This window comes from Haemaphysalis longicornis, unplaced genomic scaffold (assembly GCF_048455015.1).
Source record: "Haemaphysalis longicornis isolate Haplotype H1 unplaced genomic scaffold, Haemaphysalis longicornis Haplotype H1 scaffold_8, whole genome shotgun sequence".
Taxonomy (NCBI): domain Eukaryota; kingdom Metazoa; phylum Arthropoda; class Arachnida; order Ixodida; family Ixodidae; genus Haemaphysalis; species Haemaphysalis longicornis.
The window spans coordinates 65,253,386-65,263,541 of NW_027526445.1; the positions used below are offsets into that span (position 1 = coordinate 65,253,386).

General features: G+C 46.9%; 1 protein-coding gene across 1 annotated transcript; it reads right to left on the bottom strand.

The window, feature by feature from the left end:
- Positions 1 to 329: 329 nt before the first annotated feature.
- On the bottom strand, positions 330 to 9,838 carry LOC144149079 (uncharacterized). Its single transcript, XM_077680614.1, has 5 exons — positions 9,569 to 9,838; positions 7,994 to 8,155; positions 5,513 to 5,665; positions 4,136 to 4,252; positions 330 to 1,432 (listed from the first exon to the last, which is right to left on the bottom strand). The coding sequence occupies exons 1-4, from the start codon at positions 9,573 to 9,575 to the stop codon at positions 4,140 to 4,142; spliced, it is 435 nt and encodes a 144-aa protein (XP_077536740.1). The 5' UTR covers positions 9,576 to 9,838; the 3' UTR covers positions 330 to 1,432; positions 4,136 to 4,139.
- Between the last annotated feature and the right edge of the window lie 318 nt (positions 9,839 to 10,156).

The following is a 10,156-nucleotide window of genomic DNA, read 5'->3' on the forward strand; positions in this document are numbered from 1 at the left end:
AGAAATTGGAAAGTCTGGGAAGTTGAAGATGTATTTTTGTATTTTCTGCAAGATGGGAATTCTTGTGAGTAAAGATCCGTGCGTTCCAGGGTGTCATAAAGAACAGTGAAAAATACAGCTGATGGTCCCCTTAAGCCTAAGATGCGTCTGCCCATATCGACTTCCTCCTATGAGCATTGTATACCTGCACAATGTGGGCCTTGAACTTCAACTTGCGTTTATTCTTGGCACACCAGCACCAGCCAGTGTCTTCTGGATCTCTTCCGTTCAAGGGCGACATGAATGTCATTGGCTTGTCGTCGCAGCACGAGACACAAACCTGTTCCCAGTCGAAAATGACAACAGAAAAATTTCTGTAGTACGTCGTTTGTCGTATTTTTGCGTGTCGTACAGTCGTACCGTCGTAGTCTTGTCGTACAGTCGTCGTGTTGTGTCGTCATTCTGACATTTGTCGTGTGTAGTATTCCTGTCGCAATTTTGTTGTTTTATCGTGTGTTGTAGTCCTGTAGTGATCCTGTAGTATGTCATAGTCCTGTAGTAAACCTGTAGTGATCCTGTAGTATGTCGTAGCCCTGTAGTAATCCTGTAGTGATCCTGTAGTATGTCGCAGTCCTGTAGTAATCCTGTAGTATGTCACAGTTCTGATGCTCTACTGCGAGAATCATGCCTGTCTTGTCGAAGTCCTGATGCTGTGTTATGTATTCCTGGCGTCTTGCAGTCCTGACCTGTCGCACAATGCATTCATAACAATTCTGTTGCAGCAAATATCAGTATTTTTGAATCCAGCCATGCACTGTATTTGGGCTGTCCACTGTAAGTAAACAGTTAAGACAGCCCAAATATGCCACGAGCCCATGCACAGGCAAACTGAAGAGAATACAAACATTTTATTTTAGTTTCCTTCATGCACACACAGCTCCAGGCTCGAAAAAACAAGTACAAGTACCATTAGAATTGGCTTGCCGAAGGCTGAAAGTGCACCGTCCCTAACTACAAGCATTATGGATGATCCGCGCAATTCTAACGCTGCAAAGTTGTCTGAAGCTGCAAAAACCTTACAGTAAATACACTACATTCCCAGGGAAAAGCCACCAATAGCTACAGGCTGCCACTAATGAATTGTACAGCTGCAGAAAGCCACAGAAAGACACAAAAAAACTATCAATGCACACCTCATGAAGCACAAAAACGACATTGCAAATTACATCCACCATTAAAAATGCCGCCATTTCTCACAATGACTGTTTAGTATTAAAACGGTAGAGACACTGGCTCTGGCGTTCACACCAGCCAAATTGGCATACAAGCCCATGTACCTCCTATCGGCGCAGATCAGCGAAATTCTGCGCGAGATATCTAGCCAGAAGCTTGTGGCGCTTGTGCATTTCAGCTTGCTCGCAGACCTTCACTTCGAGGTAATGCCAGAAGGAACCTGCATCGATAGAAAAAAAAAAAAAAAACGAACATTGATGCAAGACAATGACAGGCAGCACAAAAAGACTGAAAATCATACTGCTAATACTGTGTCCTTAAACTGCGCCATTTTATAAAAGCTAAACACGCTTCTGCATGCTGAGCAATAAAAAGTGCTCTCTATTGCTGATAAAGTGCTTTTCACATTACTGTGCCTATTCAAACGTTCAATTTAAACGATACCTTGCAAGCCCCTTTCCACGCGTTCCTGGCAAGTCTGGAACAAGTCAAACCATTAGGACTTAGCTCAGAAAATGTCCTTTCAAAATCAGTTTTGTTTTCATTTTTCAACAAAAACGTGATTTTTGACATGCATTTGTATCACATGGGTGCAGAAAGGGGAGTGGTCTTTGCGCATCACTGCTACTAAAGAACAATGCATGCCAACCGTAGGTACTCTGCATCAGCGTTTGGTTTTTTTATTATCAGGGCATGAAGGGTGAATCAGATGATAATTTTTAAATGTCAGGTTTGCAGTCACACAGTAATAACCCCTGAAATCGGCTGAAAATATCAAGCAGTGCCCGTTTGCAAAGTTACTTCACGATTTTAGGCAGTCTTATTGCCTTTGCGCACATTGTTCTTAGTTGTGTTGTAGTTCTACTTACCACAGGACCATTCAAACAGTTAACAACAGTTTCGGTTTTGTTTCTGCATCGCGAAATTCATATTTAGTGTTACTCTGCAGTTACTGAACTTCAAGCCTACCTGCCATGGTGCCTTCAGCATTCGCTAAACATCCTCACAAAAAAAAAAGCATGCCACTCCTGATTTCTCCCCCACCCCAAAACGTTTTCTGCAATAAGAACTTCCGATGCAAGTCAAAAAATAACACCCAGTCACCAGATATCAGTTCCGACGAAAAGAGCACTTCAAACCGGCTTTACACACCCCCAGCTGTCTGCCTGCCAGTTTCGTTTCCATACAAGGGTATCTCCAGAGGTCTAGTGCTGCTCCTTGATTGGAATGTCTATTCGGATGGAGTCTCCAATACCTTTTGTACTGTTTCATTTCAAAAATGTTAGGTGTGCTGCAATGCATGAGGCTCATAGTGCTGATCTTTTTATCGCACAACAGCTACTTGGGCAAAGTTTGCGGGGCACGATTTTAGCGCATTGCACCGCATTTCTGTAAGCAAGGCTACAATAGCGAGTCAGAAGGTGATAAACCGCAAGTTTATGTTTTTAGCGATAACTGACAGTGAACGTCAACAAGCATCAACCACGGAGTTTCGTTTTCAACTCCATGCATGTTTTTCCGCATCGCGTGCTTGTCCCGAATACTGTGCTGGCTGTAAATGCAAAGTCCGTCACTGACAAAATGTTTTTACGTCACACGGGGACACATTGGTGCCTCTGATAATGTCAAATCGCCAGATTTCTTCCAGGGAACCACCCAAAATTGCCCATGTTGAAACGCAGGTTGGACTTCACCGCATGGCACGGGCACCACGCGTGGTAATTTTTTTAATCTTAATTAGTTCTTACCAATGATTTTGCAGAAAAAATTTTTTTCTTGGACCCCTAAAATTCGGTCACTTTTCCAGCACTAACGAGAGTTAAATTACTACAAGCGTGACATCATACTCATAAAACTTTCCCCAAAGAGTATAAGCCAGCTCATAAATCTAAGTGAAGTTAAGCAATGATAAAAGTTCAGCAAATTAAACACATTAAAAAGAAAAAGTGCCGATACTCCCTAATGCAAAATTTGCGCGCAGCGTGAACTGCAGTCTTCTCAGTCGAGGTGCGTAGTTGCCGTGTCAATTTAGACAAACTATCAATGCAGACAATCAAAAATGCCTCTGTTTCAGTAACTGACCATTTTGGATTAAAAGGACCCTGGAACACTCTTTAAACAGTGCCAGTAAACCTGCACAATGTTTAGATTACACTGCCAGGAATACCTGAGCCAAATATTACCAGTCCATGTGAAGCGGTGAGCACACAAATCGTGAAAGACGGGGAAAAAACCAACCGCGCACTCTTCGCTCTTGGCATGGCCTAAACGACGTCATTGCGGCCATGGCTGTTTAATTGGCTGTCGCTGGTCAACTTTGCGACTCATTTCTCACATTTCTTGTGAGGATTCGCCGTCATCGGCGCTGTGTACCAATCTCTTCTATGCCTAAACCTGCACGCGCAGTTTGGTATTTCTTTTGCTGAGTGCGCACGGAGTTTGAGTGAAAAACTCAATACTCTCCTTTCAACGAGACCACTAGGCAACAATTGCTTATTGCTTCAAAAACGCTCTACCAGCCTGAGCGCGCGCTTGCAAGCAGGCAGCCATGCCTGCTTTTTTGTGGCACCAAACCAGAATTGACTCCTCCCCCACGTTGCAGAGAATACTCCCCAGCCTATGATATGTCCAAGGACGCCGAAGAGAACGCTGCAAGCCAGCCCCCTCTCCAGGAGACACCACACAGCTTTCGTTGCGTTGTCCGCAGTCGAGTTGAGAGAGAACAACTATGCGCGATTTCTAATCGTACATAGTTTCGGTGACAGTAAAGGGCTTTTCATAATTCTTGGAAGGGCGATTTCTAGGACAATAGACTTTACCCCAAACTATATTCCGAGTAGTCGATGGCAAGTGCTGCAGGGTCCATTTAAAACAGTAGAGACACTGGCCTAGGTTTCCAGCAGCCAAATTAGTAAACATGTACCTTCTTATTGGTGCAGATCCACGGACCCTCGTGCTAGATATCTCGCTAGCAGCATGTGTCGCTTGCTCATGTCCCCTGGTTCGCAGCCCTTCATCTGCAGGTAGTGCCAGAAGGGATCTGCATCAATAGAACAAAACAATACATGTAATGCAAGACAATGGCAAACAACGTAAAAAGACTGCAAATTAGACTGCCAAAACTGTGTTTTTAACCTCTGCCATTTCATAGAACTAAACACAATGGCTCCACATAGATGAGCTGCGAAGCCGGGCGCAGTCGACGAAGTGCACAAAACAAACCACGTTTGTTCATAATTTGCAAGGCAGCATACTTACCAGTTGTTTTACTGAATTAAACTTGGACAGACTCGAGCTTTATTTTAGCAAACAAACACGGGGCTGACTGTTTCCCTTACTGTGTGCGTAGCACACAACCCAATTTGCTCGACCAGTGAAGACACCAGACAGGTCGCATTTGGCTGTTCGACATCCATGTGTAAGAGGGTGTGTGAGAGGGTGTGAAACCTATAGTTTTGCATGCACGACCTACCCTCCTTCCTCTGGTCCCCACATGTGCACGCGTAAACCAGCAACCGCTTATATGTGTGTGCTTAGCAAAAACGACAAGAGCAAGCGGCACCCAGAAAATGGTTTCACTGGAATAAAACCCGAAGGGGCGAAGGGGGGGGGGGGTTTGAAACACAGACTGCTTCGCAGTAAAGCGAATGCTCCCCGTGCTAAAACAGTGGTGCTTTTCTCATTTATATTACTGCAGAGCATAACATTACACTCATAAAACTTCTCCCCAAAAGTATATGCCAGCTTGTGAAACTTTCAGCTAAAGGGGCCATGCAGACACATCACAAGTTCAGTTCATTCGAAAGATTGCCACGTTAAAATCATAGTGACACCACTTTTAATGTGCGCTTCACCCAAATAAGCTATATAAGTAGGGAAAAAGGGAATGGCCATGCAACCCACTAGCTCACTTCCCGCAACAGAACCTAGATATCCTATGTGCCCAGCTGTGCGATTGGCTGAGGCCGGCAAAAGCAAACACAAATTAGGTACGGCTTGCAAGCTTTCCAAATGAGCTATTTGCGCATAAATGCAATGCATATTCATTTTACAGCAGTACGAATGGTGCGAGAAACAATAAAAGTACAAAATACATAAGGATAGAAATATTGATGAGCACTGCTGTTGGTACTGGGCACACTATGCTTGTTGTAGCTGCACAGCAGTCCGCCGCTTTGGAGTTGTCTTATGTGACCCTGTTTGTCGAACATACCCCATGTTTTACAAAACGACTACTTTCTACAGTAGCAAAAACAAGCCAAGTTCTGGGACTAACAGAAAGAAAGCGTTAAACACCTACTTTCTTGACAGCCAGCGCCATAGAGGGCTCGTGCTGGTAGTGCCGCGAGGCTCGTGCTGGCGCAGCTGGTGTCGGGTGCTGGTGGTTCTGCAGGGCTCATGCTGGCAGGGAGCTGCAGGCCATGTCCACTCTTTTCACTCCCTGGAGAGGTGCCTGAGTCACATGAAAAAGTGTTGCACTGTTAAAACAATACGCAGTACAGGCAATCAGTTTTAATAAAGGCTGTGGCTAGCGTTCCGTCCAGACGAAACGATATACAAGTGCTAAAGTTCCTTCCAGACGGAACAGGGCGCTGCGGGTTATCCTTCCGTCCAGACGGAATACAACTGAGAGCTTAGCGTTCCGTCCCGTCTGGACAAAAGCAAAACCGGCTGATTAGACGCCCTGCTCCACCTTGAGATTCTGGTGTAGGGGTTGCTCCTCGGGTAATGGCAGTATTGTACCGGGTTGATTCCCCCCGGACATGCTTGGTTTTTCTTTTTCTTTTTTTGCGTGGTTGCACCAGCGTTATGCAACAGCTAACTTCTTGCCCACTTTACAATTGACGCGGTGAGAGCAGTCGGTCTTGATTTCGCACTCAACTAGCTGCTCTGCTACCGCTCAATAGAGCCAAGGCCGACGTGTCCATCGCCAGAGTTCCGATCACCTCTAGTTCGTAATGGTGATTACTAATTAACGGTTCTTCTGGCTAGTCAATGAGCGGAAGCGGTTCATTCAGCTGGGTAAATATCAAGAACGACTGCCCTCGCTGCTTGTTGTGAAGCAGGTTTTTTTTTTTTTGACGCCCGCGTCTTCTAGCTGCCTCACTCAGAAAATGACGCGCGTCGCGCGCGGCAGTGGGAGGAGCCTGCGACTTGCGCCATTGGGGAGGCACGCTCCTCATGGCAGCAGTTTCGAGGCGCTCGACTCAGCCGGCTGGCTCCGCCAGCATAGACCGCCAGAGATTTTAGGCCACCACCCCGGCAGATACTGCATGGGCGCTTTCACTAGCTGTGCGGATGATGTTTTGTAGTACCGTTCTCGCCCAAAATTATAAGCTCCTTTACCACTCAAGCAACTTCGTGCGGGTCTTGAGCGGTCGCTCGTGCTCCCGACACCATAGTTTCCCTACACCACTTCGAGGCCGAAGCCGCCGCCATGTTCCTGCCACTGGCCGCGCCGGTCGCAGTGTACCGGTGGTTCCGCTGCAGCGTCGGCGCACCTGTGACGGAGCATTTTCGCGGGCAGAAAATGCTCCGTCCGATCGCCTTTCTTGAGTTTTGTAGATTTTTACCCTACTGGTCAAACCACTTCTGCTCATAGACTAGCTAGAGTCACCGTTACGAATCACTGAATCACCATTACGAACTAGAGGTGATCGGAACTCTGGCGATGAACGTCGGCCTTGGCTCTATTGAGCGGTAGCGGAGCAGCCGGTTGAGTGCGAAATCAAGACCGACTGCTCTCCTCGCGTCAATTGTAAAGTGGGCAAGAAGTTAACTGTTGCAAAACGCTGGCTCAACCACGCAAAGGAAAAAAAAAAAAAAGACAAGCATGTCCGGGGGGAATCGAACCCGGTACAATACTGCCATTATCCGAAGCACAACGCCTACACCAAATCTGAAGACGGAGCACGTCGTCTAATCAGCCGGTTTTCCTTTCACCTAGACGGAACTGTACAAATTTCACGCCGGCGAACGCTAAGCTCTCAGACGTATTCCGTCTGGACGGGAGCATAACCCGCAGCGCCCCGTTCCGTCTCGACGGAACTTTAGCACTTGTATATCGTTCCGTCTGGACGGAACGCTAGCCACAGACTTTAATAAATTGCTCCGCTTTTAAAGGAATTTAAAGGTTGGTCAATACCATTCTCAGCACGCACAAAATCACAAACAAGTCATTCTACATAGGTGCAGATTGTCCTTTTATGAGACTAACAAGTCACTTTTAGGGTTGGGGCTGTATGAAAAATATAGAGCAATAAGTTGTGTTGCCCACTCATAGTCACATTGTTAGCAAGTCTGCTACAAAACATAAAGCAGCATTGCCATGTTCCTGCACTTTCACTAGAATTGCAGTTTTATGAATTTTTTTTTACTAGGCCTTCTCTTCCAAACAATCTCATTGTCAAAATCCTTTACAGCGAGTAAAGCACTTTCAACGGGCAGTAATTTATGCAGTGCCTGCAAAAAGGCCATGGCTAGCAACTAGATAAACCAATAGCTCAAAATCTTCGTATAGAAGCCACGTGACAAGGTCGTGCTGCAGGGCAGTTTTGTTTTCACCCACCCAAAGAAAGGAACCTGTTCGATCAGGCTGTAGGCTCCTTAGATGGTAATGCCACATGTTTGAGGAAGTGAAACCTTCCTGCAACAGTTGACATTACAGCCAACTAAGCATGATAGCAACTGCAGTATCTGGTACGTTGCTTAGCTCATAATAGTGATAAGAAGCCATGCACACACATGGAGCATTGTTTACGCACTGGTGAAAAGAACTTGCCGGCCACTCCATCTTGAGTGATCGCAGCCCCCGCATCTTGGCCTCCAATTGCACGACCCTCTTCCTTAAAACTGCTACAGGGTCTTGGTCCCTTGCAGCAGCTCGAAGAATGATGTCGACCTTCGCTGATCTTTTCTCTGCCTTCACAGTTTTTTTGTCTGCCTGCAATGAGAGGTCAAGAGATAACATGCCATACTTGTTCCGAGCCTCGTCCACCATAATGACACCTATTTAGAGCAACAAGCACACTTCAGTGTCATTTTACACATGTTTAATGATAGTTATGAGGTCAACTTTCATGCAAATATTGACTTCCCCTAATAAACATACCTGAAAGCGGTGGCTATTCTAGCGCCTTGGCATTTATGTGCGTCATGTTCGATAAGAGCAGTTACAAATAACATTACTGCAGTGGCTGCTGGCAAGACGGCCTTCACAGAAAAACCACGATTTCGAAGCTCGTACAGTCGGCAAAAGGCTTGTCTATAACGCGCGAGCGGCGTGCTCTAGACTGCGCGCGAGACACTTAATGAGAACGCCTGGTTTGACACCGGTAGAATGTGAGCATGAGCGACCCGCATCAGCGCGATGGTTCTTTCCCTTGTCGCTGTGCCCGTCGCCTTGAATTCCGTACCTTCTTTCGTCGTGAGAAGCGCTGCCTGCACTGCCGGGCCGGGAAACAATAGCGGAAATTAGCGATTGGTAGTAGAGCGTTGGCTGCGTTTAACTACGTGCAACGCTTTTTTTGCGGCGCCCTACACAATTTAGACAGGAGTGTTTTCCTGTATGCGAGACAACGAACGACAATAGCATAAAACGCATCGTTGCCGGTGTTTTATAGTAACTAAATATCGGGCCGTGATCGCTTGCACAGTGCATTGAGTATTGTGGCGTGAGCCCGTCAGCAGTGACATGCAAAGCCGAGCCCTGAAACCGGACAGTGGCGCTCAAGGGACTCATGCAGCTATTGGCGGAACGATAACGCAATGAACAGCTGTGCGCCAAGGCTAATGCAGACGAAAAACTCGCACAACGAGCGTTAAGGCGGGTAATCTCCGGTTTTGTTTCCCGGCCCGGCAGCGCAGGCACAGAGCGCTTATTACGGTAAAAGAAGGCGTGGAAGCCAAGGCGACGGGTGCAGCGAGGAGGGACACAGCCATCGCGCTGATACGGGCCTCGCATGCACACATTCTACCTATCTTAAACCAGGCGTTATCACTACGTGTCTCCCGCGCACTCCGGAGCACGCCGCTCGCGCGTTAAAGCCTTTTGCCGACTGTACGTGAGAATGTGGCTTGGCGACTACTCGACGCCGACACGAACAATGCAGATGAATTCCTACCCCGACTAACTGGTAGCCAGCACAGTCCTTAATAGAGCGTGTTACGTGGAAAATGTGCAAGGTGGTAATACGAGCCATTTTCTTCGGCGTCGGCGCCATACACGGTGAAGCGGATCTCCGCGCCTTCCGACGGCTCAGCCGGCATGCCGATATTCATTCCTTACTTTCAGATGTAAAACTGCTAAAAAGCGCTCAGACACTGTTATGCACAATTTAAGGGTAAGAACACTTACCGGTCATGTGAACGATGGTGCCGTCGAATAATCTTCCCGCGTCTCGCTGTCGCCGAGCCAAAACACTTCACACCCCACGCTCGTAGTCGTCGACGTCCACCACAAAAAAATTACGCTCGTCCGTAGGCCCAACGACTTCTCTTCTACCTTCCAAAACATACTGAACGAAAACGTTACACGGTTACGCTTTGTTACACGGTCACACTACGTGCATACGACAACGATCGACCAGCGCAAGAAAAGAAACGCGGCGTAATGCGTGTTGCCATGTGTGTTGCAACACTGAGGGCTGCGGCTACGGCTGGCTACGGCTTCAGTCGGCCTATATAGGCGGCGTTGGTTGATGCTAACTCTATGGTTGATGCCAGAAGATGAAGCCGATGAAGCGATACATGAAAACTCAATCATTTTGGTTGTAATAATGAACATAATTTATTAACGGGTTACAGACCTCTTGATAAAAATTAGCACTGTATTAACCAGTGATAGCAGCTTCCAACTTCAGCACGGTTCTTTCATGTGTTATCACAGTCTCACACATCATTTTCTGCACCGCGTTTCTGCACTGTGCTCGGCTACATAGTATGT

What these genes read in the sequence shown, in the direction of transcription:
- LOC144149079 (XM_077680614.1), bottom strand. An exon ending in CACTCAAGATGGAGTGGCCG is followed by an intron (nt 5,666 to 7,993) that starts GCAAGTTCTTTT and finishes CATGTGACTCAG; the next exon opens with GCACCTCTCCAGGGAGTGAA. An exon ending in TGGCGCTGGCTGTCAAGAAA is followed by an intron (nt 4,253 to 5,512) that starts GTAGGTGTTTAA and finishes CTATTGATGCAG; the next exon opens with ATCCCTTCTGGCACTACCTG.